At 56.0% G+C, this 27824-nt stretch overlaps 4 protein-coding genes and 1 pseudogene across 4 annotated transcripts; 3 read left to right on the top strand and 2 right to left on the bottom strand.

Annotated features, from left to right (window-relative positions):
- The first annotated feature begins 2205 nt into the window (after positions 1-2205).
- LOC133625981 (feather keratin Cos1-2-like) lies at positions 2206-2951 on the top strand. Its single transcript, XM_062001765.1, has 2 exons — positions 2206-2355; positions 2634-2951. The coding sequence occupies exons 1-2, from the start codon at positions 2206-2208 to the stop codon at positions 2949-2951; spliced, it is 468 nt and encodes a 155-aa protein (XP_061857749.1).
- A 3022-nt stretch (positions 2952-5973) lies between these two features.
- On the bottom strand, positions 5974-7186 carry LOC133625991 (feather keratin Cos1-2-like; annotated as a pseudogene).
- A 622-nt stretch (positions 7187-7808) lies between these two features.
- On the top strand, positions 7809-10390 carry LOC133626016 (uncharacterized). The gene is given in 5 exon segments (XM_062001994.1): positions 7809-7874; positions 8057-8163; positions 9666-9696; positions 9699-9794; positions 10073-10390. Coding segments are annotated over 5 exon segments (618 nt in total).
- Positions 10391-20624: 10234 nt separating this feature from the next.
- Positions 20625-21370, bottom strand: LOC133626032 (feather keratin Cos1-2-like). Its single transcript, XM_062002122.1, has 2 exons — positions 21221-21370; positions 20625-20942 (listed from the first exon to the last, which is right to left on the bottom strand). Exons 1-2 carry the CDS (start codon positions 21368-21370, stop codon positions 20625-20627), a joined length of 468 nt encoding a protein of 155 aa, XP_061858106.1.
- Positions 21371-23775: 2405 nt separating this feature from the next.
- On the top strand, positions 23776-25430 carry LOC133626048 (uncharacterized). The gene is given in 4 exon segments (XM_062002255.1): positions 23776-23957; positions 24830-24860; positions 24863-24958; positions 25113-25430. Coding segments are annotated over 4 exon segments (627 nt in total).
- The last annotated feature ends 2394 nt before the right edge of the window (positions 25431-27824 follow it).

Here is a 27824-nt window from a genome sequence, read left to right on the forward strand (position 1 = left end):
CAGACAAAACCACACTGGGGGGGAGTGTAGACCTGCTTGAAGGCAGGAAGGCTCTTCAGAGGGTTCTGGCCAGGCTGCTTCCGTAGGCTGAGGCCTATTGTATGAGGCTGAAGCCACGCTCAGCGCCGCCTCCTGCGCTTGGATGGTGTTGGTCAACATCTGCCTGAATATCAGCCAGCACTGTGCCCGACTGGCAGAGAAGGCCAATGACATCCTGCCTTGAATCGGAAACGGTGTGGTCAGTAGGCCAGTAGGAGCAGGGCGGTGATTGTCCCCCCAAACTCGGCACTGGGTCATTGCTGTTTGCACTGATGGGCTCTTCACTGCAAGAGGGATGTTCGGGTGCTGGAGCCTGTCTAAGGAAGGGCAATGAAGCTGGAGAAGGGCTTAGAGAACAATCTTGTGCACTGCTGTCTCACGTCCAATGTTTCAGCAGTATCTCCAAGCCCTTCTCCGTGGGGCAGTTCTGAATCCGCTTATCAGCCTGTGTTGATCCCGGCCACTGCCCCAGCCCAGTGGCAGGACCTTTCACTTGGCCCTGTTGAACTTCACGAGGCTCACGCAGTCCCACTCCTCAAGCCTGTCAAGGTGGCTCTGATGACATCCCTTCCCTCAAGGGAACTAACTGCACCACTCAGCTTGGGGCCGTCTGCAAACTTGCTGAGAGTGCGTTCGATTCCAGCGTCTATGTCACTGAGGAAGAAGGGAGATACTATTGGTCCCGGTACAGAGCCTTGAGGCACACCACTCATTCCTGGTTTCCACTTGCACGTGGAGCCATTGAGCGGAACTCTTTGGATGTGGCCAGAAAGCCAATTCCTTACCCGTGTTAACAGTCCCTGCATCAAACCCGTATTTCTGCAGTTCAGAGGTACGAATGGCGTGGGATGGAAGACCTCCCCTACGAAAGAAAAGCCAAAAGAGTTGAGGTTGTTTAGGGTAGAGAAGAGAAAGCTTTGGAGAGACTTTAGAGTGGCCTTCCGTGACTGGAAGCAGGCCGACGTGAGAGATGGGGCTCGACTCTATCAGGGAGTGTAGTGGTAGGAAAAGGGGTAGCAGTTTTAAAGGGGAAAAGCGTAGGTTTAGAGCAGGTGTCAAGAAGAAAACCTGCCCTGTGAGGGTGGTGAGGTACAGGAGCAGTTTGCCCCAAGAAGCCGGATGCCCCATGCCTGCACGTGTTGAAGGCATGGTTGGATGGGGCTTTGAGCAGGCTGGTCTAGTGGCAGATGTGCCTGCCCACGGCAGGGGGGGATGGAACTAGATTATATATTTAAGGGTCCCTCCCAACCAGACCATTCTATCATCTCTGCTCTACCACATAGGTATGTTGAGGTTCCTCCGGTACTCTCAAACCTCACCTTCTCCTGCAAGGGGAGAGACTTCACCGCCCCTGTCCCTGAAGCATTGAGCTTCAGGGGCTTGACAGATGTTGGAAGAGAGATTACCGTTGAAAACTGAGGAAAAAAATTGTTGAGTACCTCAGCCTTCTCCCTGTCCGTTGTCATCAGCTCTGCTGTCCTAAGGATTGGGGCAGGGTGTGCGCATTTCCTTTAGTCTTCCTTCTGGGGCCAGCACACCGGTAGGAGCCCATCTTCTTCTTCTTCTTCTTCTTCTTCTTCTTCTTCTTCTTCACACCCCTCACCAAATTTAGCTCCCACTGGGCCTTAGCTTCCCTAAGCCCACCCCTACACGTCCAGGCAACATCCTTATATTCTTCCCAGGTTACATGTCCGTGGATCCACTGCCTGTTTGTTTCCTTCCCTGTCTGTCTCCCACCTTCCTTGCCTGATTTCGCACACGCAGGAATCAATCCACGGCTGCCCGCCTCTAAGAACGTCGTTCTGCGACAAGGAGCACCCATCAGAGAGAGAGGTTGGGGGCATGAGAGCAAAGGATGTGCCACGTCCCCCCTCAAGAGGCAGTCCCTGGGCATGCGCAGGAGAAGCGTGAGAGGGGTGCCCATTGCCTGAGCCCTTTGCCACACGCAAGCCCACAGGAATGACCTAGGTGCTGCCTGCACGGCGTGCCTTCAGCGCTTGAGCTGAGTCTTCTGCCACACTGACGTCTTTCTAGCCCTTAGGGAAGCCTCGGGCCTCTCATCCCGGCCCTTAGAGAAGCCTCCTGCTGGGAAGTACGTGGCATAAGCCAGGAAGTGCAAAGGCATCAGGGCAGGAAAGCAGGACACAGCCCAGGGCGTTAGCTGGGATGCTTTGCATTTGTCTTGAGCTGGTCAGAAAATTGCTGCTTCTAGAGAGGTTGCCTCTGGGCCTGAGGCAGTGCGGGACTACTATAAAAGGCAGCCCAACTCTCTGCTCTCCCATCCACTTCTCTCGCCTCCTTCTCCTTGGCAGCCAGGTGAGTGCAAAGCCTTCTGTCCTCTTCCTTCTCCATCGGGTCTTTCCTCCATGCATGTCTCAGCAGAGAGGGGCTGTGCGAGCCCAGGGCTGGCAGCTGCTTCTCAAGGGAGAGGGCACAGAAGGTCTGTCTTCTACAGAGCAGGACTGGGACTTAGTTGAAGTGTCTCCGAGGCTGTCTTTGAGCCAGGCCGGGAGGTGCCTTGGCTCCACTCTGACTGGCTGCAGTGCTGCTTCTCACGTGTCCCCGTTTTCTGCTTCCCCTGCCCTCTCTCCCAGGTGCACCTCTTGCCCACAGACATGTCCTGCTGTAGCCCGTGCCAGCCCTGCGGCCCCACCCCGCTGGCCAACAGCTGCACTGAGCCCTGTTGCAGGCAGTGCCAGAGCTCCACCATCGTCATCCAGCCCTCCGCCGCAGTGGTGACCCTGCCCGGCCCCATCCTCAGCTCCTTCCCGCAGAACACCGTTGTGGGCTCCTCCACCTCCGCTGCCGCCGGCAGCATCCTCAGCAGCCAGGGAGTGCCCATCTCCTCCGGGGGCTTTGACCTCTCCTGCCTTACCAGCGGCTACTGTGGCAGCAGGTGCCGCCCCTGCTAAGGCTGCTGGACGCCTTCCTTGGGCAAGAAGCTTCAAGACCTCAGAAGATGGTGCTGGACAGGAGACTCTGAGGAGCTTCAGGGCTCCGCTCTCTCCTCCCTCTTTCCTCTGCTGCTGACTTTTCCCCTTCCCCAGTGCCAGCCCGCGGCGGCTCCACCGCGTCTTGGGGACTGCCCCTGGTGCTCCCTGTGAGACACCCCCTTTTTCTTCTTTGGGCTCATTAAAGCTGTGCTGCATCCAAGCCTGCGCCTCCGCGTCCTCCTTCCTTCTGGGACCCCGCTCCCAGTCTTTTTATCGTACTGACAAAGACTTTGAGTGCACTAGCCTTAAGTTTCCAAAGCAAAGCCCCTTGGGTGGGAGTGCTGATGTGCTTGAGGGCAGGCAGGAAGGCTCTTCAGAGGGCGTCGTGCCAGGCTGCATCCGTAGGCCCAGGCCAGTTCGATGAGGCTTCAGTAGGCTCGGTACCAGCTCCCGCTCTCGGGTCACAACAAGCCCCGACAACGCCACAGGCTTGGATGGTGTTGGTCGACTTCCGCTGAATATGGCCAGCACTGTGCCCAGGTGGCCAAGAAGGCCAAAGGCAACCCGTCTTGAATCAGAAATGGTGTGGTCAGTTGGAGCAGGGCAGGGATTGTCGCCCTGAACTCGGCACTGGTCAGGCCGCACCTTCGTTGCCGTGCGCAGTGTTGGGCCCCTCACTACAAGAGGGACATTGGGAATTGGAGAGAGGACTTGGAAAAGAAACAGAGAAACCCAAAAGGGCAACTAAAAGATCAGAAAGAGAAGGCTGCTGTTTTAGCAGCAACATTCCCTAACACGCAAATATCCTTTTGGGGAAAAAGTTTCCCAAGAGGCCGAGGACACGGAACAGGAGGAAACACGGGGAAGAGAAGCCCTTTGGCGCCAGGCCAACGTGCAATTGATAAGGAAAACTGATCTTCCCTTATCAATAAATACGGCAGCCCTAGTTGCAGAAAGGACTCTAGAAATCCGTGTCCCCCAAGTCTACAGGGAAAGAAGATGAGGTGGCCGAGCTCCTGACGTCCGTGGTGGTGGAAAACTCCGAGCGGGCAGTGTGGAGTACCTCCGGAAATAGTAAGGGAACTTATGAAGCGGACACCTTGCAACATGCACAGGGGAGCTGAAGCCTTAGTGGAAATGGTAAAAGTGTACGCTGTAGGAATTAGCATGCTGAAAGTTGCGAAAAGCGTTGCCCAGCGGTGTGAAACGTGTTTAGAAAAGCCAAGGCCAAAATGCAAAAGAAACCCCCGTCAGGAGAGGTAAAAAGAGGCCGTATGCCTGGAAAACATTGGCACGTTGATTTTGCTGGAATACCAACATAGGATGAATAGCAAAAATGTCCTGGTAATGGCTGACCCTTTGTCAGGATGGCCCGAATCTTTCCCGTGCCGCAGCAGCCGAGCAAAAGAAGGGGTAAAGGCAATGTTAAAAGCAAGGCTTCCAGAAGGGCTGTAACCGGACAGCGGACCTCGTTTTGCAATCGAAGCAGTAGAAGGAGTGTCAAAGCTCTTAAAGATCGAATGGGAGCTCCGTACTCCTTGGAGGCCCCCAGTCAAAAGGAGAAGCGGAACCCTGAAAAGGCAAAGTGAAAAGTGATGCCAGAAGGCTGATATTGAATGGGTGGGAGCCTGGCCTTTGGCTTTCTCGAGGGTCAGGATCACCGTGAGGATTAAGGAAAAAGTAAGTCCTTTCAAGACAACGTCTGGAAACCCCTATCCCGATAACCTGCCTCACAAATGTTATCCTCTTTGCACAGGTCTTTCTTTAAACCAGAGGCCACCACCGCCATTGGCTACCCCTGCCCCCTCCTTTCACCCGGGAGGTCTGGCCTACGTTTGAACCTGGAAGGACGAGAAACTGCAAGAAAAGTGAAAAGGCCTAGTCCAAAATTGAAGAGCAACCTTGACTGGAAGATGAATAGTGTTGGGGAAGTTTGGTTGTTCTAAAAGTTGGAGTCCCAAAACATTGCCTAGGCCTCAGATAAGAGCAGTACAAAAGGGGGCTGAGAATTATCGAAGAGAAAGAAAGGGCTAAATCTCAAAAGGGGAGAAGTGATGTCGAAGTGTCCAGGCTCGGTTAGGAGCACAGTAAGAACAACCATTCTGCTGGAAGCAATCTGCTAATGTATAGGCAGGTGAAAAGCAGAAACCTGGGCAGGACTAACGGGAAGTGGAGTGAAAGCGTCAGTTTCTGTGCCGGCTGCCTCAGATACGTTCTGACAGAGGCATTGGCAGCGTCGCTGATTGGCTGAGCTTTGGCCAGCAGCGGGTCTGTCTTGGAGCCGTCTGGAACTGGCTCCATCTGACATGAGGACAGCTTGTGGCACCTCCTCACAGAAGGCAGCCCTGCCAATCCCTCTGCTAACTAACCCTTGGCAGGATTTCCTTTTCTGCACCCGGGAGAGCACGTGCCCAGCCAGGCGCTGAGGGACTGCTGGAGGTAACTTTCTCGTCAGCCCGTGCCCGTGTGCGCTGGCCATGGACCCTAGAGCGGGTAATGGAGGGGAGGGGAAGGGGGAGATAAGGCCGTGGGCTGTCGCCTGGCGTTGTTGTTTCCCATCCCCACACCTGGCAGCCTTTGGAGCCAGGCGCTCACCAAAGGACCGGGGCTGCAGAGTAGCCAGGGAGGCCTTTCTCACCTGCAAGGGAAAGGGCAGAAAACAAGAAGCACTGCAATGCTTGCCACCCTCCCCTTCCTTGACCTTTTCGCTGAGCAGATAGAAGGGAGGCCCCGGAAGGAAGGAGGACGCGGAGGCGCAGGCTTGGATGCAGCACAACTTTAATGAGCCAAAGAAGAAAAAGAGGGTGTCTCACAGGGAGCACCAGGGGCAGCCCCCAAGACGCGGTGGAGCCGCCGCGGGCTGGCACTGGGGAAAGGGAAAAGTCAGCAGCAGAGGAAAGAGGGAGGAGAGAGCGGAGCCCTGAAGCTCCTCAGAGTCTCCTGTCCAGCACCATCTTCTGAGGTCTTGAAGCTTCTTGCCCAAGGAAGGCGTCCAGCAGCCTTAGCAGGGGCGGCACCTGCTGCCACAGTAGCCTCTGGTAAGGCAGGAGAGGTCAAAGCCCCCGGAGGAGATGGGCACTCCCTGGCTGCTGAGGATGCTGCCGGCGGCAGCGGAGGTGGAGGAGCCCACAACGGTGTTCTGCGGGAAGGAGCTGAGGATGGGGCCGGGCAGGGTCACCACCACAGGAGAGGGTTCGATGACGACGGTGGAGCTCTGGCACTGCCTGCAACAGGGCTCAGTGCAGCTGTTGGCCAGCGGGGTGGGGCCGCAGGGCTGGCACGGGCTACAGCAGGACATGTCTGTGGGCAAGAGGTGCACCTGGGAGAGAGGGCAGGGGAAGCAGAAAACGGGGACACGTGAGAAGCAGCACTGCAGCCGGTCAGAGTGGAGCCAAGGCACCTCCGGGCTGGCTCAAAGACCCCCCCAGAGACACCTCAACTAAGTCCCAGCCCCACCCTGTAGAAGACAGACCTTCTGTGCCCTCTCCCTTGAGAAGCAGCTGCCAGCCCTGGGCTCGCACAGCCCCTCTCAGCTGAGACATGCATGGAGGAAAGACCCGATGGAGAAGGAAGAGGACAGGAGGCTTTGCACTCACCTGGCTGCCAAGGAGAAGGAGGCGAGAGAAGTGGATGGGAGAGCAGAGAGTTGGGCTGCCTTTTATAGTAGTCCCGCACTGCCTCAGGCCCAGAGGCACCCTCTCTGGAAGTAGTAATTTTCTGACCAGCTCAAGACAAACGCAAGCCATCCCAGCTAACGCCCTGGGCTGTGTCCTGCTTTCCTGCCCTGATGCCTTTGCACTTCCTGGCTTATGCCACGTACTTCCCAGCAGGAGGCTTCTCTAAGGGCCGGGATGAGAGGCCCGAGGTTTCCCGGGCCAGAAAGACGTCAGTGTGGCAGAAGACTCAGCTCAAGCGCTGAAGGCACGCCGTGCAGGCAGCACCTAGGTCATTCCTGTGGGCTTGCGTGTGCCAAAGGGCTCAGGCAATGGGCACCCCTCTCACGCTTCTCCTGCACATGCCCAGGGACTGCCTTGTGGGAGGATGTGGCACATCCTTTGCCCTTATGCCCTCCACCTCTCCCTCTCTGATGGGCGCTCCTTGTCTCATGCCACCGGGCTTTCACGGGGAAGCTCTGACCGTGTTGCAACAGTCAGAGGCCGACGGAGCGTTTTGCTGGGCACGTTTGTGTCAGTCTGTCCTTGTGTGACCCTCATCGTGCGGGCACGTGCAGGTGTGTCCATGAGCACTGCAGGAGCCCTTCTGCTTCTGAATGGCGCTTCCTTTCAGCTGGCAGAGATGTCCTCCGAGACCTGAAATGCAGCCTCTGTGCCCTGCAGCCTCCATTACTTGCTTTACAGTCAGCAGCGCTGTTCCCCCAGGGCTCAGCACAGCAGTCAGTTTTCTTCCGTATCGTTATCATTGGATAAGATATGGACGGAGGGCTGGACTGCACCGTCGTTAACTTCCCAGACAAAACCACACTGGGGGGGAGTGTAGACCTGCTTGAAGGCAGGAAGGCTCTTCAGAGGGTTCTGGCCAGGCTGCTTCCGTAGGCTGAGGCCTATTGTATGAGGCTGAAGCCACGCTCAGCGCCGCCTCCTGCGCTTGGATGGTGTTGGTCAACATCTGCCTGAATATCAGCCAGCACTGTGCCCGACTGGCAGAGAAGGCCAATGACATCCTGCCTTGAATCGGAAACGGTGTGGTCAGTAGGCCAGTAGGAGCAGGGCGGTGATTGTCCCCCCAAACTCGGCACTGGGTCATTGCTGTTTGCACTGATGGGCTCTTCACTGCAAGAGGGATGTTCGGGTGCTGGAGCCTGTCTAAGGAAGGGCAATGAAGCTGGAGAAGGGCTTAGAGAACAATCTTGTGCACTGCTGTCTCACGTCCAATGTTTCAGCAGTATCTCCAAGCCCTTCTCCGTGGGGCAGTTCTGAATCCGCTTATCAGCCTGTGTTGATCCCGGCCACTGCCCCAGCCCAGTGGCAGGACCTTTCACTTGGCCCTGTTGAACTTCACGAGGCTCACGCAGTCCCACTCCTCAAGCCTGTCAAGGTGGCTCTGATGACATCCCTTCCCTCAAGGGAACTAACTGCACCACTCAGCTTGGGGCCGTCTGCAAACTTGCCGAGAGTGCGTTCGATTCCAGCGTCTATGTCACTGAGGAAGAAGGGAGATACTATTGGTCCCGGTACAGAGCCTTGAGGCACACCACTCATTCCTGGTTTCCACTTGCACGTGGAGCCATTGAGCGGAACTCTTTGGATGTGGCCAGAAAGCCAATTCCTTACCCGTGTTAACAGTCCCTGCATCAAACCCGTATTTCTGCAGTTCAGAGGTACGAATGGCGTGGGATGGAAGACCTCCCCTACGAAAGAAAAGCCAAAAGAGTTGAGGTTGTTTAGGGTAGAGAAGAGAAAGCTTTGGAGAGACTTTAGAGTGGCCTTCCGTGACTGGAAGCAGGCCGACGTGAGAGATGGGGCTCGACTCTATCAGGGAGTGTAGTGGTAGGAAAAGGGGTAGCAGTTTTAAAGGGGAAAAGCGTAGGTTTAGAGCAGGTGTCAAGAAGAAAACCTGCCCTGTGAGGGTGGTGAGGTACAGGAGCAGTTTGCCCCAAGAAGCCGGATGCCCCATGCCTGCACGTGTTGAAGGCATGGTTGGATGGGGCTTTGAGCAGGCTGGTCTAGTGGCAGATGTGCCTGCCCACGGCAGGGGGGGATGGAACTAGATTATATATTTAAGGGTCCCTCCCAACCAGACCATTCTATCATCTCTGCTCTACCACATAGGTATGTTGAGGTTCCTCCGGTACTCTCAAACCTCACCTTCTCCTGCAAGGGGAGAGACTTCACCGCCCCTGTCCCTGAAGCATTGAGCTTCAGGGGCTTGACAGACGTTGGAAGAGAGATTACCGTTGAAAACTGAGGAAAAAAATTGTTGAGTACCTCAGCCTTCTCCCTGTCCGTTGTCATCAGCTCTGCTGTCCTAAGGATTGGGGCAGGGTGTGCGCATTTCCTTTAGTCTTCCTTCTGGGGCCAGCACACCGGTAGGAGCCCATCTTCTTCTTCTTCTTCTTCTTCTTCTTCTTCTTCTTCTTCACACCCCTCACCAAATTTAGCTCCCACTGGGCCTTAGCTTCCCTAAGCCCACCCCTACACGTCCAGGCAACATCCTTATATTCTTCCCAGGTTACATGTCCGTGGATCCACTGCCTGTTTGTTTCCTTCCCTGTCTGTCTCCCACCTTCCTTGCCTGATTTCGCACACGCAGGAATCAATCCACGGCTGCCCGCCTCTAAGAACGTCGTTCTGCGACAAGGAGCACCCATCAGAGAGAGAGGTTGGGGGCATGAGAGCAAAGGATGTGCCACGTCCCCCCTCAAGAGGCAGTCCCTGGGCATGCGCAGGAGAAGCGTGAGAGGGGTGCCCATTGCCTGAGCCCTTTGGCACACGCAAGCCCACAGGAATGACCTAGGTGCTGCCTGCACGGCGTGCCTTCAGCGCTTGAGCTGAGTCTTCTGCCACACTGACGTCTTTCTAGCCCTTAGGGAAGCCTCGGGCCTCTCATCCCGGCCCTTAGAGAAGCCTCCTGCTGGGAAGTACGTGGCATAAGCCAGGAAGTGCAAAGGCATCAGGGCAGGAAAGCAGGACACAGCCCAGGGCATTAGCTGGGATGCTTTGCATTTGTCTTGAGCTTGTCAGAAAATTACTACTTCCAGAGAGGGTGCCTCTGGGCCTGAGGCAGTGCGGGACTACTATAAAAGGCAGCCCAACTCTCTGCTCTCCCATCCACTTCTCTCGCCTCCTTCTCCTTGGCAGCCAGGTGAGTGCAAAGCCTCCTGTCCTCTTCCTTCTCCATCGGGTCTTTCCTCCATGCATGTCTCAGCTGAGAGGGGCTGTGCGAGCCCAGGGCTGGCAGCTGCTTCTCAAGGGAGAGGGCACAGAAGGTCTGTCTTCTACAGGGTGGGGCTGGGACTTAGTTGAGGTGTCTCTGGGGGGGTCTTTAAGCCAGGCCGGGAGGTGCCTTGGCTCCACTCTGACTGGCTGCAGTGCTGCTTCTCACGTGTCCCCGTTTTCTGCTTCCCCTGCCCTCTCTCCCAGGTGCACCTCTTGCCCACAGACATGTCCTGCTGTAGCCCGTGCCAGCCCTGTGGCCCCACCCCGCTGGCCAACAGCTGCACTGAGCCCTGTTGCTTACAGTGCCAGAGCTCCACCGTCGTCATCGAACCCTCTCCTGTGGTGGTGACCCTGCCCGGCCCCATCCTCAGCTCCTTCCCGCAGAACACCGTTGTGGGCTCCTCCACCTCCGCTGCCGCCGGCAGCATCCTCAGCAGCCAGGGAGTGCCCATCTCCTCCGGGGGCTTTGACCTCTCCTGCCTTACCAGAGGCTACTGTGGCAGCAGGTGCCGCCCCTGCTAAGGCTGCTGGACGCCTTCCTTGGGCAAGAAGCTTCAAGACCTCAGAAGATGGTGCTGGACAGGAGACTCTGAGGAGCTTCAGGGCTCCGCTCTCTCCTCCCTCTTTCCTCTGCTGCTGACTTTTCCCTTTCCCCAGTGCCAGCCCGCGGCGGCTCCACCGCGTCTTGGGGGCTGCCCCTGGTGCTCCCTGTGAGACACTCCCTTTTTCTTCTTTGGGCTCATTAAAGTTGTGCTGCATCCAAGCCTGCGCCTCCGCGTCCTCCTTCCTTCTGGGCCTCCCTTCTATCTGCTCAGCGAAAAGGTCAAGGAAGGGGAGGGTGGCAAGCATTGCAGTGCTTCTTGTTTTCTGCCCTTTCCCTTGCAGGTGACAAAGGCCTCCCTGGCTACTCCGCAGCCCCGGTCCTTCGGTGAGCGCCTGGCTCCAAAGGCTGCCAGGTGTGGGGATGGGAAACAACAACGCCAGGCGACAGCCCACGGCCTTATCTCCCCCTTCCCCTCCCCTCCATTACCCGCTCTAGGGTCCGTGGCCAGCGCACACGGGCACGGGCTGACGAGAAAGTTACCTCCAGCAGTCCCTCAGCGCCTGGCTGGGCACGTGCTCTCCCGGGTGCAGAAAAGGAAATCCTGCCAAGGGTTAGTTAGCAGAGGGGTCGGCAGGGCTGCCTTCTGTGAGGAGGTGCCACAAGCTGTCCTCATGTCAGATGGAGCCAGTTCCAGACGGCTCCAAGACAGACCCGCTGCTGGCCAAAGCTCAGCCAATCAGCGACGCTGCCAACGCCTCTGTCAGAACATATCTGAGGCAGCCGGCACAGAAACTGACGCTTTCACTCCACTTCCCGTTAGTCCTGCCCAGGTTTCTGCTTTTCACCTGCCTATACATTAGCAGATTGCTTCCAGCAGAATGGTTGTTCTTACTGTGCTCCTAACCGAGCCTGGACACTTCGACATCACTTCTCCCCTTTTGAGATTTAGCCCTTTCTTTCTCTTCGATAATTCTCAGCCCCCTTTTGTACTGCTCTTATCTGAGGCCTAGGCAATGTTTTGGCACTCCAACTTTTAGAACAACCAAACTTCCCCAACACTATTCATCTTCCAGTCAAGGTTGCTCTTCAATTTTGGACTAGGCCTTTTCACTTTTCTTGCAGTTTCTCGTCCTTCCAGGTTCAAACGTAGGCCAGACCTCCCGGGTGAAAGGAGGGGGCAGGGGTAGCCAATGGCGGTGGTGGCCTCTGGTTTAAAGAAAGACCTGTGCAAAGAGGATAACATTTGTGAGGCAGATTATCGGGATAGGGGTTTCCAGACGTTGTCTTGAAAGGACTTACTTTTTCCTTAATCCTCACGGTGATCCTGACCCTCGAGAAAGCCAAAGGCCAGGCTCCCACCCATTCAATATCAGCCTTCTGGCATCACTTTTCACTTTGCCTTTTCAGGGTTCCGCTTCTCCTTTTGACTGGGGGCCTCCAAGGAGTACGGAGCTCCCATTCGATCTTTAAGAGCTTTGACACTCCTTCTACTGCTTCGATTGCAAAACGAGGTCCGCTGTCCGGTTACAGCCCTTCTGGAAGCCTTGCTTTTAACATTGCCTTTACCCCTTCTTTTGCTCGGCTGCTGCGGCACGGGAAAGATTCGGGCCATCCTGACAAAGGGTCAGCCACTACCAGGACATTTTTGCTATTCATCCTATGTTGGTATTCCAGCAAAATCAACGTGCCAATGTTTTCCAGGCATACGGCCTCTTTTTACCTCTCCTGATGGGGGTTTCTTTTGCATTTTGGCCTTGGCTTTTCTAAACACGTTTCACACCACTGGGCAACGCTTTTCGCAACTTTCAGCATGCTAATTCCTACAGCGTACACTTTTACCATTTCCACTAAGGCTTCAGCTCCCCTGTGCATGTTGCAAGGTGTCCGCTTCATAATTTCCCTTACTATTTCCGGAGGTACTCCACACTGCCCGCTCGGAGTTTTCCACCACCACGGACGTCAGGAGCTCGGCCACCTCATCTTCTTTCCCTGTAGACTTGGGGGACACGGATTTCTAGAGTCCTTTCTGCGGCCTGACCAGTGCCGAGTTCAGGGCGACAATCCCTGCCCTGCTCCAACTGACCACACCATTTCTGATTCAAGACGGGATGCCTTTGGCCTTCTTGGCCACCTGGGCACAGTGCTGGTCATATTCAGCGGAAGTCGACCAACACCATCCAAGCCTGTGGCGTTGCCGGGGCTTGTTGTGACCCGAGAGCGGGAGCTGGTACCGAGCCTACTGAAGCCTCATCGAACTGGCCTGGGCCTACGGATGCAGCCTGGCACGACGCCCTCTGAAGAGCCTTCCTGCCTGCCCTCAAGCACATCAGCACTCCCACCCAAGGGGCTTTGCTTTGGAAACTTAAGGCTAGTGCACTCAAAGTCTTTGTCAGTACGATAAAAAGACTGGGAGCGGGGTCCCAGAAGGAAGGAGGACGCGGAGGCGCAGGCTTGGATGCAGCACAGCTTTAATGAGCCCAAAGAAGAAAAAGGGGGTGTCTCACAGGGAGCACCAGGGGCAGCCCCCAAGACGCGGTGGAGCCGCCGCGGGCTGGCACTGGGGAAGGGGAAAAGTCAGCAGCAGAGGAAAGAGGGAGGAGAGAGCGGAGCCCTGAAGCTCCTCAGAGTCTCCTGTCCAGCACCATCTTCTGAGGTCTTGAAGCTTCTTGCCCAAGGAAGGCGTCCAGCAGCCTTAGCAGGGGCGGCACCTTCTGCCACAGTAGCCGCTGGTAAGGCAGGAGAGGTCAAAGCCCCCGGAGGAGATGGGCACTCCCTGGCTGCTGAGGATGCTGCCGGCGGCAGCGGAGGTGGAGGAGCCCACAACGGTGTTCTGCGGGAAGGAGCTGAGGATGGGGCGGGCAGGGTCACCACTGCGGCGGAGGGCTGGATGACGATGGTGGAGCTCTGGCACTGCCTGCAACAGGGCTCAGTGCAGCTGTTGGCCAGCGGGGGTGGGGCCGCAGGGCTGGCACGGGCTACAGCAGGACATGTCTGTGGGCAAGAGGTGCACCTGGGAGAGAGGGCAGGGGAAGCAGAAAACGGGGACACGTGAGAAGCAGCACTGCAGCCAGTCAGAGTGGAGCCAAGGCACCTCCCGGCCTGGCTCAAAGACAGCCTCGGAGACACTTCAACTAAGTCCCAGTCCTGCTCTGTAGAAGACAGACCTTCTGTGCCCTCTCCCTTGAGAAGCAGCTGCCAGCCCTGGGCTCGCACAGCCCCTCTCTGCTGAGACATGCATGGAGGAAAGACCCGATGGAGAAGGAAGAGGACAGGAGGCTTTGCACTCACCTGGCTGCCAAGGAGAAGGAGGCGAGAGAAGTGGATGGGAGAGCAGAGAGTTGGGCTGCCTTTTATAGTAGTCCCGCACTGCCTCAGGCCCAGAGGCACCCTCTCTAGAAGCAGCAATTTTCTGACCAGCTCAAGACAAACGCAAGCCATCCCAGCTAACGCCCTGGGCTGTGTCCTGCTTTCCTGCCCTGATGCCTTTGCACTTCCTGGCTTATGCCACGTACTTCCCAGCAGGAGGCTTCCCTAAGGGCCAGGATGAGGCTTCCCTAAGGGCTAGAAAGACGTCAGTGTGGCAGAAGACTCAGCTCAAGCGCTGAAGGCACGCCGTGCAGGCAGCACCTAGGTCATTCCTGTGGGTTTGCGTGTAGCAAAGGGCTCAGGCAATGGGCAACCCTCTCCACGCTTCTCCTGCACATGCCCAGGGACTGCCTCTTGGGGGGACGTGGCACATCCTTTGCTCTTATGCCCTCCACCTCTCTCTCTCTGATGGGCACTCCTTGTCACGGAATCACATTTTTCATATAGGCGGGCAGCTGTGGATTGATTCCTGTGTGTGCAAAATAAGGCAAGGAAGGTGGGAGACGGACAGGGAAGGAAACAAACTTTAAAACTGCTACCCCTATTCCGACCGCTACACTCCCTGATAGAGTCCAGCCCCATCTCTCACGTCGGCCTGCTTCCAGTCACAGAAGGCCACTAAAGTTTCTCCAAAGCTTTCTCTTGTCTACCCTAAACAACCTCAACTCTCTTGGCTTTTCTTTCGTAGGGGAGGTCTTCGATCCCACGACATTCATGGAATCATGGAATCACAGAATGGTAGGGTTGGAAGGGACCTTTAGAGATCATCTAGTCCAACCCCCCTGCAGAAGAAGGTTCACCTAGATCAGGTCTCATAGGAACATGTCCAGGCGGGTCTCGAAGACCTCCAAGGAAGGACATTCCACCACCCCTCTTGGCAACCTGTGCCACTGCTCCGTCACCCTCACAGTGCAATAGTTTTTTCCTACATTTAAATGGAACTTTTTTGTGTTCCAGCTTCATCCCATTACCCCTTGTCCTGTTGCTAGCTACAATAGAAAAAAGGGATGCCCCAACCTCCTGACACCCACCATTTAGATATTTATAAATGTGAATAAGATCCCCGCCTCAGTCTCCTCTTCTCCAGACTAAACAGCCCCAGTTCCCGCAGCCTTTCCTCATATGAAAGATGTTCCAGTCCCCTGACCACCTTGGTGGCCCTGCGCTGGGCTCTCTCCAGAAGTTCCCTGTCCCTCTTGAGCTGAGGAGCCCAGAACTGGACACAGGACTCCAGATGAGGCTTCACCAGGGCAGAGTAGAGGGGGAGCAGAGCCTCCCTTGACCTGCTGACTACACTCTTCTTCATGCATCCCAGGATGCCATTGGCCTTCTTGGCCATGAGGACACATTGTTGGCTCACGGTTACCTTACTGTCAATCAGGATTCCCAGGTCTCTCTCTGCAGAGCTGCTCTCCAGCAGTTCGACCCGTGGCCTGTACTGGTGCACAGGGTTGTTCCTCCTCAGATGCAGGACTCTGCACTTGTCCTTGTTGAACCTCAAGAGGTTCCTCTCTGCCCAAGTCTCAAGCCGGTCAAGATCCCGTTGAATGGCAGCACAGCCTTCTGGGGAATCAGCCAGCCCTCCCAGTTGGTGTCATCAGCCAACTTGCTGAGGGTACCCTCAGTCCTCTCATCCAGGTCGTTGATGAAGATGCTGAACAAGACTGGCCCCAGAACTGATCCCTGTGGAACTCCGCTGGCCACAGGCCTCCAACTCGATTCTATGCCATTGATCACCACCCTCTGGGCTCTGCCATTCAGACAGCTCTCGATCCACCTCACTGTCCACTCATCCAAGCCACACTGCCTGAGCTTTCTGATGAGGATGTGATGGGAGACAGTGTCAAAAGCCTTCCTGAAGTCAAGGTAGGTGACATCCGCTGCTCTCCCCTCATCTAGCCAGCCGGTTATGCCCTCGTAGAAGGCTATCAGGTTGGTCAAACAGGACTCCCCCTTGGTGAAGCCATGTTGACTGCCCCCGATAACCATCTTTTCCTTCATGTGTTTAGTGACAACATTCAGGATGAGTTGTTCCATCACCTTTCCAGGGATGGTGGTGAGGCTGACCGGCCTGTAGTTTCCTGGGTCAACCTTCCTGCCCTTTTTGAAGACTGGCGTGACATTGGCCTTTCTCCACTCCTCAGGCACCTCGCCTGTCCTCCATGATTGTTCAAAAATGATGGAGAGAGGCTTAGCAATCACATCAGCCAGCTCCCTCAGCGCTCTACGATGCATCCCATCAGGACCCACTGACTTATGAGCCTTAAGCTTGGCCAACAAGTCTTTAACCTCTTCCTCTTCCACCCAGGGCAAGTCCTCTGCTGTCTTGGCCATCCTATTAACCTTGCTGGGCTGGGCTTCAAACTGCAGAGGTATGGGTTTGACGCAGGGACTGTTAACACTGCTAAGGAATTGGCTTTCTGGCCACATCCAAAGAGTTCCGCTCAATGGCTCCACGTGCAAGTGGAAAACAGGAATGAGTGGTGTCCCTCAAGGCTCTGTACCGGGACCAATAGTATCTCCCTTCTTCCTCAGTGACAGAGACGCTGGAATCGAACGCACTCTCGGCAAGTTTGCAGATATTCAGGCAGATGTTGACCAACACCTTCCAAGCCTGCAGCGTTGCCTGGGCTTGATGTGGCCCAAGCGCAGGAGGCGGTGCCGAGTCTGGCTTCAGCCTCATACAATAGGCCTCAGCCTATGGAAGTAGCCTGGCCAGAACCCTCTGAAGAGCCTTCCTGCCTTCAAGCACGTCAACACTCCCCCTCGGTGTGGTTTTGTCTGGGAAGTTAACGACGGTGCAGTCCAGCCCTCCGCCCATATCTTATCCAATGATAACGATACGGAAGAAAACTGGCTGCTGTGCTGAGCCCTGGGGGAATAGCGCTGCTGACCGTAAAGCAAGTAATGGAGGCTGCAGGGCACAGAGGCTGCATTTCAGGTCTCGGAGGACATCTCTGCCAGCCCAAAGGAAGCGCCATTCAGAAGCAGAAGGGCTCCTGCAGTACTCATGGACACACCTGCACGTGCCCTCACAATGAGGGTCACACAAGGACAGACTGACACAAACGTGCCCAGCAAAACGCTCCGTCGGCCTCTGACTGTTGCAACACGGTCCAAGCTTCCCCGTGAAAGCCCGGTGGCATGAGACAAGGAGCGCCCATAAGAGAGAGAGAGATGGAGGGTATAAGAGCAAAGGACATGCCACGTTTTCGCAAGAGGCAGTCCCTGGGCATGTGCAGGAGAAGCGTGGAGAGGGGTGCCCATTGCCTGAGCCCTTTGCCACACGCAAGCCCACAGGAATGACCTAGGTGCTGCCTGCACGGTGTGCCTTCAGTGCTTGAGCTGAGTCTTCTGCCACACTGACGTCTTTCTGGCTCTTACGGAAGCCTCGGGCCTCTCATCCCGGCCCTTAGAGAAGCCTCCTGCTGGGAAGTACGTGGCATAAGCCAGGAAATGCAAAGGCATCAGGGCAGGAAAGCAGGACACAGCCCAGGGCGTTAGCTGGGATGGCTTGCGTTTGTCTTGAGCTGGTCAGAAAATTACTGCTTCCAGAGAGGGTGCCTCTGGGCCTGAGGCAGTGCGGGACTACTATAAAAGGCAGCCCAACTCTCTGCTCTCCCATCCACTTCTCTCGTCTCCTTCTCCTTGGCAGCCAGGTGAGTGCAAGGTCTCCTGTCCTCTTCCTAATCTATCGGGTCTTTCCTCCACGCTTTCAGTCAGGCCAGGAGGTGCCTTGGCTCCACTCTGACTGGCTGCAGTGCTGCTTCTCACGTGTCCCCGTTTTCTGCTTCCCCTGCCCTCTCTCCCAGGTGCACCTCTTGCCCACAGACATGTCCTGCTGTAGCCCGTGCCAGCCCTGCGGCCCCACCCCGCTGGCCAACAGCTGCACTGAGCCCTGTTGCAGGCAGTGCCAGAGCTCCACCATCGTCATCCAGCCCTCCGCCGCAGTGGTGACCCTGCCCGGCCCCATCCTCAGCTCCTTCCCGCAGAACACCGTTGTGGGCTCCTCCACCTCCGCTGCCGCCGGCAGCATCCTCAGCAGCCAGGGAGTGCCCATCTCCTCCGGGGGCTTTTGACCTCTCCTGCCTTACCAGCGGCTACTGTGGCAGCAGGTGCCGCCCCTGCTAAGGCTGCTGGACGCCTTCCTTGGGCAAGAAGCTTCAAGACCTCAGAAGATGGTGCTGGACAGGAGACTCTGAGGAGCTTCAGGGCTCCGCTCTCTCCTCCCTCTTTCCTCTGCTGCTGACTTTTCCCTTTCCCCAGTGCCAGCCCGCGGCGGCTCCACCGCGTCTTGGGGGCTGCCCCTGGTGCTCCCTGTGAGACACCCCCTTTTTCTTCTTTGGGCTCATTAAAGTTGTGCTGCATCCAAGCCTGCGCCTCCGCGTCCTCCTTCCTTCCGGGGCCTCCCTTCTATCTGCTCAGCGAAAAGGTCAAGGAAGGGGAGGGTGGCAAGCATTGCAGTGCTTCTTGTTTTCTGCCCTTTCCCTTGCAGGTGACAAAGGCCTCCCTGGCTACTCCGCAGCCCCGGTCCTTCGGTGAGCGCCTGGCTCCAAAGGCTGCCAGGTGTGGGGATGGGAAACAACAACGCCAGGCGACAGCCCACGGCCTTATCTCCCCCTTCCCCTCCCCTCCATTACCCGCTCTAGGGTCCGTGGCCAGCGCACACGGGCACGGGCTGACGAGAAAGTTACCTCCAGCAGTCCCTCAGCGCCTGGCTGGGCATGTGCTCTCCCGGGTGCAGAAAAGGAAATCCTGCCAAGGGTTAGTTAGCAGAGGGATTGGCAGGGCTGCCTTCTGTGAGGAGGTGCCACAAGCTGTCCTCATGTCAGATGGAGCCAGTTCCAGACGGCTCCAAGACAGACCCGCTGCTGGCCAAAGCTCAGCCAATCAGCGACGCTGCCAACGCCTCTGTCAGAACGTATCTGAGGCAGCCAGCACAGAAACTGACGCTTTCACTCCACTTCCCGTTAGTCCTGCCCAGGTTTCTGCTTTTCACCTGCCTATACATTAGCAGATTGCTTCCAGCAGAATGGTTGTTCTTACTGTGCTCCTAACCGAGCCTGGACACTTCGACATCACTTCTCCCCTTTTGAGATTTAGCCCTTTCTTTCTCTTCGATAATTCTCAGCCCCCTTTTGTACTGCTCTTATCTGAGGCCTAGGCAATGTTTTGGCACTCCAACTTTTAGAACAACCAAACTTCCCCAACACTATTCATCTTCCAGTCAAGGTTGCTCTTCAATTTTGGACTAGGCCTTTTCACTTTTCTTGCAGTTTCTCGTCCTTCCAGGTTCAAACGTAGGCCAGACCTCCCGGGTGAAAGGAGGGGGCAGGGGTAGCCAATGGCGGTGGTGGCCTCTGGTTTAAAGAAAGACCTGTGCAAAGAGGATAACATTTGTGAGGCAGATTATCGGGATAGGGGTTTCCAGACGTTGTCTTGAAAGGACTTACTTTTTCCTTAATCCTCACGGTGATCCTGACCCTCGAGAAAGCCAAAGGCCAGGCTCCCACCCATTCAATATCAGCCTTCTGGCATCACTTTTCACTTTGCCTTTTCAGGGTTCCGCTTCTCCTTTTGACTGGGGGCCTCCAAGGAGTACAGAGCTCCCATTCGATCTTTAAGAGCTTTGACACTCCTTCTACTGCTTCGATTGCAAAACGAGGTCCGCTGTCCGGTTACAGCCCTTCTGGAAGCCTTGCTTTTAACATTGCCTTTACCCCTTCTTTTGCTCGGCTGCTGCGGCACGGGAAAGATTCGGGCCATCCTGACAAAGGGTCAGCCATTACCAGGACATTTTTGCTATTCATCCTATGTTGGTATTCCAGCAAAATCAACGTGCCAATGTTTTCCAGGCATACGGCCTCTTTTTACCTCTCCTGACGGGGGTTTCTTTTGCATTTTGGCCTTGGCTTTTCTAAACACGTTTCACACCGCTGGGCAACGCTTTTCGCAACTTTCAGCATGCTAATTCCTACAGCGTACACTTTTACCATTTCCACTAAGGCTTCAGCTCCCCTGTGCATGTTGCAAGGTGTCCGCTTCATAATTTCCCTTACTATTTCCGGAGGTACTCCACACTGCCCGCCCGGAGTTTTCCACCACCACGGACGTCAGGAGCTCGGCCACCTCATCTTCTTTCCCTGTAGACTTGGGGGACACGGATTTCTAGAGTCCTTTCTGCAGCCTGACCAGTGCCGAGTTCAGGGCGACAATCCCTGCCCTGCTCCAACTGACCACACCATTTCTGATTCAAGACGGGATGCCTTTGGCCTTCTTGGCCACCTGGGCACAGTGCTGGCCATATTCAGCGGAAGTCGACCAACACCATCCAAGCCTGTGGCGTTGTCGGGGCTTGTTGTGACCCGAGAGCGGGAGCTGGTACCGAGCCTACTGAAGCCTCATCGAACTGGCCTGGGCCTACGGATGCAGCCTGGCACGACGCCCTCTGAAGAGCCTTCCTGCCTGCCCTCAAGCACATCAGCACTCCCACCCAAGGGGCTTTGCTTTGGAAACTTAAGGCTAGTGCACTCAAAGTCTTTGTCAGTACGATAAAAAGACTGGGAGCGGGGTCCCAGAAGGAAGGAGGACGCGGAGGCGCAGGCTTGGATGCAGCACAGCTTTAATGAGCCCAAAGAACAAAAAGGGGGTGTCTCACAGGGAGCACCAGGGGCAGCCCCCAAGACGCGGTGGAGCCGCCGCGGGCTGGCACTGGGGAAGGGGAAAAGTCAGCAGCAGAGGAAAGAGGGAGGAGAGAGCGGAGCCCTGAAGCTCCTCAGAGTCTCCTGTCCAGCACCATCTTCTGAGGTCTTGAAGCTTCTTGCCCAAGGAAGGCGTCCAGCAGCCTTAGCAGGGGCGGCACCTGCTGCCACAGTAGCCGCTGGTAAGGCAGGAGAGGTCAAAGCCCCCGGAGGAGATGGGCACTCCCTGGCTGCTGAGGATGCTGCCGGCGGCAGCGGAGGTGGAGGAGCCCACAACGGTGTTCTGCGGGAAGGAGCTGAGGATGGGGCCGGGCAGGGTCACCACTGCGGCGGAGGGCTGGATGACGATGGTGGAGCTCTGGCACTGCCTGCAACAGGGCTCAGTGCAGCTGTTGGCCAGCGGGGTGGGGCCGCAGGGCTGGCACGGGCTACAGCAGGACATGTCTGTGGGCAAGAGGTGCACCTGGGAGAGAGGGCAGGGGAAGCAGAAAACGGGGACACGTGAGAAGCAGCACTGCAGCCAGTCAGAGTGGAGCCAAGGCACCTCCCGGCCTGGCTCAAAGACAGCCTCGGAGACACTTCAACTAAGTCCCAGTCCTGCTCTGTAGAAGACAGACCTTCTGTGCCCTCTCCCTTGAGAAGCAGCTGCCAGCCCTGGGCTCGCACAGCCCCTCTCTGCTGAGACATGCATGGAGGAAAGACCCGATGGAGAAGGAAGAGGACAGGAGGCTTTGCACTCACCTGGCTGCCAAGGAGAAGGAGGCGAGAGAAGTGGATGGGAGAGCAGAGAGTTGGGCTGCCTTTTATAGTAGTCCCACACTGCCTCAGGCCCAGAGGCACCCTCTCTAGAAGCAGCAATTTTCTGACCAGCTCAAGACAAACGCAAGCCATCCCAGCTAACGCCCTGGGCTGTGTCCTGCTTTCCTGCCCTGATGCCTTTGCACTTCCTGGCTTATGCCACGTACTTCCCAGCAGGAGGCTTCCCTAAGGGCCAGGATGAGGCTTCCCTAAGGGCTAGAAAGACGTCAGTGTGGCAGAAGACTCAGCTCAAGCGCTGAAGGCACGCCGTGCAGGCAGCACCTAGGTCATTCCTGTGGGTTTGCGTGTAGCAAAGGGCTCAGGCAATGGGCAACCCTCTCCACGCTTCTCCTGCACATGCCCAGGGACTGCCTCTTGGGGGGACGTGGCACATCCTTTGCTCTTATGCCCTCCACCTCTCTCTCTCTGATGGGCACTCCTTGTCACGGAATCACATTTTTCATATAGGCGGGCAGCTGTGGATTGATTCCTGTGTGTGCAAAATAAGGCAAGGAAGGTGGGAGACGGACAGGGAAGGAAACAAACTTTAAAACTGCTACCCCTATTCCGACCGCTACACTCCCTGATAGAGTCCAGCCCCATCTCTCACGTCGGCCTGCTTCCAGTCACAGAAGGCCACTAAAGTTTCTCCAAAGCTTTCTCTTGTCTACCCTAAACAACCTCAACTCTCTTGGCTTTTCTTTCGTAGGGGAGGTCTTCGATCCCACGACATTCATGGAATCATGGAATCACAGAATGGTAGGGTTGGAAGGGACCTTTAGAGATCATCTAGTCCAACCCCCCTGCAGAAGAAGGTTCACCTAGATCAGGTCTCATAGGAACATGTCCAGGCGGGTCTCGAAGACCTCCAAGGAAGGACATTCCACCACCCCTCTTGGCAACCTGTGCCACTGCTCCGTCACCCTCACAGTGCAATAGTTTTTTCCTACATTTAAATGGAACTTTTTTGTGTTCCAGCTTCATCCCATTACCCCTTGTCCTGTTGCTAGCTACAATAGAAAAAAGGGATGCCCCAACCTCCTGACACCCACCATTTAGATATTTATAAATGTGAATAAGATCCCCGCCTCAGTCTCCTCTTCTCCAGACTAAACAGCCCCAGTTCCCGCAGCCTTTCCTCATATGAAAGATGTTCCAGTCCCCTGACCACCTTGGTGGCCCTGCGCTGGGCTCTCTCCAGAAGTTCCCTGTCCCTCTTGAGCTGAGGAGCCCAGAACTGGACACAGGACTCCAGATGAGGCTTCACCAGGGCAGAGTAGAGGGGGAGCAGAGCCTCCCTTGACCTGCTGACTACACTCTTCTTCATGCATCCCAGGATGCCATTGGCCTTCTTGGCCATGAGGACACATTGTTGGCTCACGGTTACCTTACTGTCAATCAGGATTCCCAGGTCTCTCTCTGCAGAGCTGCTCTCCAGCAGTTCGACCCGTGGCCTGTACTGGTGCACAGGGTTGTTCCTCCTCAGATGCAGGACTCTGCACTTGTCCTTGTTGAACCTCAAGAGGTTCCTCTCTGCCCAAGTCTCAAGCCGGTCAAGATCCCGTTGAATGGCAGCACAGCCTTCTGGGGAATCAGCCAGCCCTCCCAGTTTGGTGTCATCAGCCAACTTGCTGAGGGTACCCTCAGTCCTCTCATCCAGGTCGTTGATGAAGATGCTGAACAAGACTGGCCCCAGAACTGATCCCTGTGGAACTCCGCTGGCCACAGGCCTCCAACTCGATTCTATGCCATTGATCACCACCCTCTGGGCTCTGCCATTCAGACAGCTCTCGATCCACCTCACTGTCCACTCATCCAAGCCACACTGCCTGAGCTTTCTGATGAGGATGTGATGGGAGACAGTGTCAAAAGCCTTCCTGAAGTCAAGGTAGGTGACATCCGCTGCTCTCCCCTCATCTAGCCAGCCGGTTATGCCCTCGTAGAAGGCTATCAGGTTGGTCAAACAGGACTCCCCCTTGGTGAAGCCATGTTGACTGCCCCCGATAACCATCTTTTCCTTCATGTGTTTAGTGACAACATTCAGGATGAGTTGTTCCATCACCTTTCCAGGGATGGTGGTGAGGCTGACCGGCCTGTAGTTTCCTGGGTCAACCTTCCTGCCCTTTTTGAAGACTGGCGTGACATTGGCCTTTCTCCACTCCTCAGGCACCTCGCCTGTCCTCCATGATTGTTCAAAAATGATGGAGAGAGGCTTAGCAATCACATCAGCCAGCTCCCTCAGCGCTCTACGATGCATCCCATCAGGACCCACTGACTTATGAGCCTTAAGCTTGGCCAACAAGTCTTTAACCTCTTCCTCTTCCACCCAGGGCAAGTCCTCTGCTGTCTTGGCCATCCTATTAACCTTGCTGGGCTGGGCTTCAAACTGCAGAGGTATGGGTTTGACGCAGGGACTGTTAACACTGCTAAGGAATTGGCTTTCTGGCCACATCCAAAGAGTTCCGCTCAATGGCTCCACGTGCAAGTGGAAAACAGGAATGAGTGGTGTCCCTCAAGGCTCTGTACCGGGACCAATAGTATCTCCCTTCTTCCTCAGTGACAGAGACGCTGGAATCGAACGCACTCTCGGCAAGTTTGCAGATATTCAGGCAGATGTTGACCAACACCTTCCAAGCCTGCAGCGTTGCCTGGGCTTGATGTGGCCCAAGCGCAGGAGGCGGTGCCGAGTCTGGCTTCAGCCTCATACAATAGGCCTCAGCCTATGGAAGTAGCCTGGCCAGAACCCTCTGAAGAGCCTTCCTGCCTTCAAGCACGTCAACACTCCCCCTCGGTGTGGTTTTGTCTGGGAAGTTAACGACGGTGCAGTCCAGCCCTCCGCCCATATCTTATCCAATGATAACGATACGGAAGAAAACTGGCTGCTGTGCTGAGCCCTGGGGGAATAGCGCTGCTGACCGTAAAGCAAGTAATGGAGGCTGCAGGGCACAGAGGCTGCATTTCAGGTCTCGGAGGACATCTCTGCCAGCCCAAAGGAAGCGCCATTCAGAAGCAGAAGGGCTCCTGCAGTACTCATGGACACACCTGCACGTGCCCTCACAATGAGGGTCACACAAGGACAGACTGACACAAACGTGCCCAGCAAAACGCTCCGTCGGCCTCTGACTGTTGCAACACGGTCCAAGCTTCCCCGTGAAAGCCCGGTGGCATGAGACAAGGAGCGCCCATAAGAGAGAGAGAGATGGAGGGTATAAGAGCAAAGGACATGCCACGTTTTCGCAAGAGGCAGTCCCTGGGCATGTGCAGGAGAAGCGTGGAGAGGGGTGCCCATTGCCTGAGCCCTTTGCCACACGCAAGCCCACAGGAATGACCTAGGTGCTGCCTGCACGGTGTGCCTTCAGTGCTTGAGCTGAGTCTTCTGCCACACTGACGTCTTTCTGGCTCTTACGGAAGCCTCGGGCCTCTCATCCCGGCCCTTAGAGAAGCCTCCTGCTGGGAAGTACGTGGCATAAGCCAGGAAATGCAAAGGCATCAGGGCAGGAAAGCAGGACACAGCCCAGGGCGTTAGCTGGGATGGCTTGCGTTTGTCTTGAGCTGGTCAGAAAATTACTGCTTCCAGAGAGGGTGCCTCTGGGCCTGAGGCAGTGCGGGACTACTATAAAAGGCAGCCCAACTCTCTGCTCTCCCATCCACTTCTCTCGTCTCCTTCTCCTTGGCAGCCAGGTGAGTGCAAGGTCTCCTGTCCTCTTCCTAATCTATCGGGTCTTTCCTCCACGCTTTCAGTCAGGCCAGGAGGTGCCTTGGCTCCACTCTGACTGGCTGCAGTGCTGCTTCTCACGTGTCCCCGTTTTCTGCTTCCCCTGCCCCTCTCTCCCAGGTGCACCTCTTGCCCACAGACATGTCCTGCTGTAGCCCGTGCCAGCCCTGCGGCCCCACCCCGCTGGCCAACAGCTGCACTGAGCCCTGTTGCAGGCAGTGCCAGAGCTCCACCATCGTCATCCAGCCCTCCGCCGCAGTGGTGACCCTGCCCGGCCCCATCCTCAGCTCCTTCCCGCAGAACACCGTTGTGGGCTCCTCCACCTCCGCTGCCGCCGGCAGCATCCTCAGCAGCCAGGGAGTGCCCATCTCCTCCGGGGGCTTTGACCTCTCCTGCCTTACCAGCGGCTACTGTGGCAGCAGGTGCCGCCCCTGCTAAGGCTGCTGGACGCCTTCCTTGGGCAAGAAGCTTCAAGACCTCAGAAGATGGTGCTGGACAGGAGACTCTGAGGAGCTTCAGGGCTCCGCTCTCTCCTCCCTCTTTCCTCTGCTGCTGACTTTTCCCTTTCCCCAGTGCCAGCCCGCGGCGGCTCCACCGCGTCTTGGGGGCTGCCCCTGGTGCTCCCTGTGAGACACCCCCTTTTTCTTCTTTGGGCTCATTAAAGTTGTGCTGCATCCAAGCCTGCGCCTCCGCGTCCTCCTTCCTTCCGGGGCCTCCCTTCTATCTGCTCAGCGAAAAGGTCAAGGAAGGGGAGGGTGGCAAGCATTGCAGTGCTTCTTGTTTTCTGCCCTTTCCCTTGCAGGTGACAAAGGCCTCCCTGGCTACTCCGCAGCCCCGGTCCTTCGGTGAGCGCCTGGCTCCAAAGGCTGCCAGGTGTGGGGATGGGAAACAACAACGCCAGGCGACAGCCCACGGCCTTATCTCCCCCTTCCCCTCCCCTCCATTACCCGCTCTAGGGTCCGTGGCCAGCGCACACGGGCACGGGCTGACGAGAAAGTTACCTCCAGCAGTCCCTCAGCGCCTGGCTGGGCATGTGCTCTCCCGGGTGCAGAAAAGGAAATCCTGCCAAGGGTTAGTTAGCAGAGGGATTGGCAGGGCTGCCTTCTGTGAGGAGGTGCCACAAGCTGTCCTCATGTCAGATGGAGCCAGTTCCAGACGGCTCCAAGACAGACCCGCTGCTGGCCAAAGCTCAGCCAATCAGCGACGCTGCCAACGCCTCTGTCAGAACGTATCTGAGGCAGCCAGCACAGAAACTGACGCTTTCACTCCACTTCCCGTTAGTCCTGCCCAGGTTTCTGCTTTTCACCTGCCTATACATTAGCAGATTGCTTCCAGCAGAATGGTTGTTCTTACTGTGCTCCTAACCGAGCCTGGACACTTCGACATCACTTCTCCCCTTTTGAGATTTAGCCCTTTCTTTCTCTTCGATAATTCTCAGCCCCCTTTTGTACTGCTCTTATCTGAGGCCTAGGCAATGTTTTGGCACTCCAACTTTTAGAACAACCAAACTTCCCCAACACTATTCATCTTCCAGTCAAGGTTGCTCTTCAATTTTGGACTAGGCCTTTCACTTTTCTTGCAGTTTCTCGTCCTTCCAGGTTCAAACGTAGGCCAGACCTCCCGGGTGAAAGGAGGGGGCAGGGGTAGCCAATGGCGGTGGTGGCCTCTGGTTTAAAGAAAGACCTGTGCAAAGAGGATAACATTTGTGAGGCAGATTATCGGGATAGGGGTTTCCAGACGTTGTCTTGAAAGGACTTACTTTTTCCTTAATCCTCACGGTGATCCTGACCCTCGAGAAAGCCAAAGGCCAGGCTCCCACCCATTCAATATCAGCCTTCTGGCATCACTTTTCACTTTGCCTTTTCAGGGTTCCGCTTCTCCTTTTGACTGGGGGCCTCCAAGGAGTACAGAGCTCCCATTCGATCTTTAAGAGCTTTGACACTCCTTCTACTGCTTCGATTGCAAAACGAGGTCCGCTGTCCGGTTACAGCCCTTCTGGAAGCCTTGCTTTTAACATTGCCTTTACCCCTTCTTTTGCTCGGCTGCTGCGGCACGGGAAAGATTCGGGCCATCCTGACAAAGGGTCAGCCATTACCAGGACATTTTTGCTATTCATCCTATGTTGGTATTCCAGCAAAATCAACGTGCCAATGTTTTCCAGGCATACGGCCTCTTTTTACCTCTCCTGACGGGGGTTTCTTTTGCATTTTGGCCTTGGCTTTTCTAAACACGTTTCACACCGCTGGGCAACGCTTTTCGCAACTTTCAGCATGCTAATTCCTACAGCGTACACTTTTACCATTTCCACTAAGGCTTCAGCTCCCCTGTGCATGTTGCAAGGTGTCCGCTTCATAATTTCCCTTACTATTTCCGGAGGTACTCCACACTGCCCGCCCGGAGTTTTCCACCACCACGGACGTCAGGAGCTCGGCCACCTCATCTTCTTTCCCTGTAGACTTGGGGGACACGGATTTCTAGAGTCCTTTCTGCAGCCTGACCAGTGCCGAGTTCAGGGCGACAATCCCTGCCCTGCTCCAACTGACCACACCATTTCTGATTCAAGACGGGATGCCTTTGGCCTTCTTGGCCACCTGGGCACAGTGCTGGCCATATTCAGCGGAAGTCGACCAACACCATCCAAGCCTGTGGCGTTGTCGGGGCTTGTTGTGACCCGAGAGCGGGAGCTGGTACCGAGCCTACTGAAGCCTCATCGAACTGGCCTGGGCCTACGGATGCAGCCTGGCACGACGCCCTCTGAAGAGCCTTCCTGCCTGCCCTCAAGCACATCAGCACTCCCACCCAAGGGGCTTTGCTTTGGAAACTTAAGGCTAA

This window comes from Colius striatus, chromosome 1, assembly GCF_028858725.1.
Source record: "Colius striatus isolate bColStr4 chromosome 1, bColStr4.1.hap1, whole genome shotgun sequence".
NCBI lineage: Eukaryota > Metazoa > Chordata > Aves > Coliiformes > Coliidae > Colius > Colius striatus.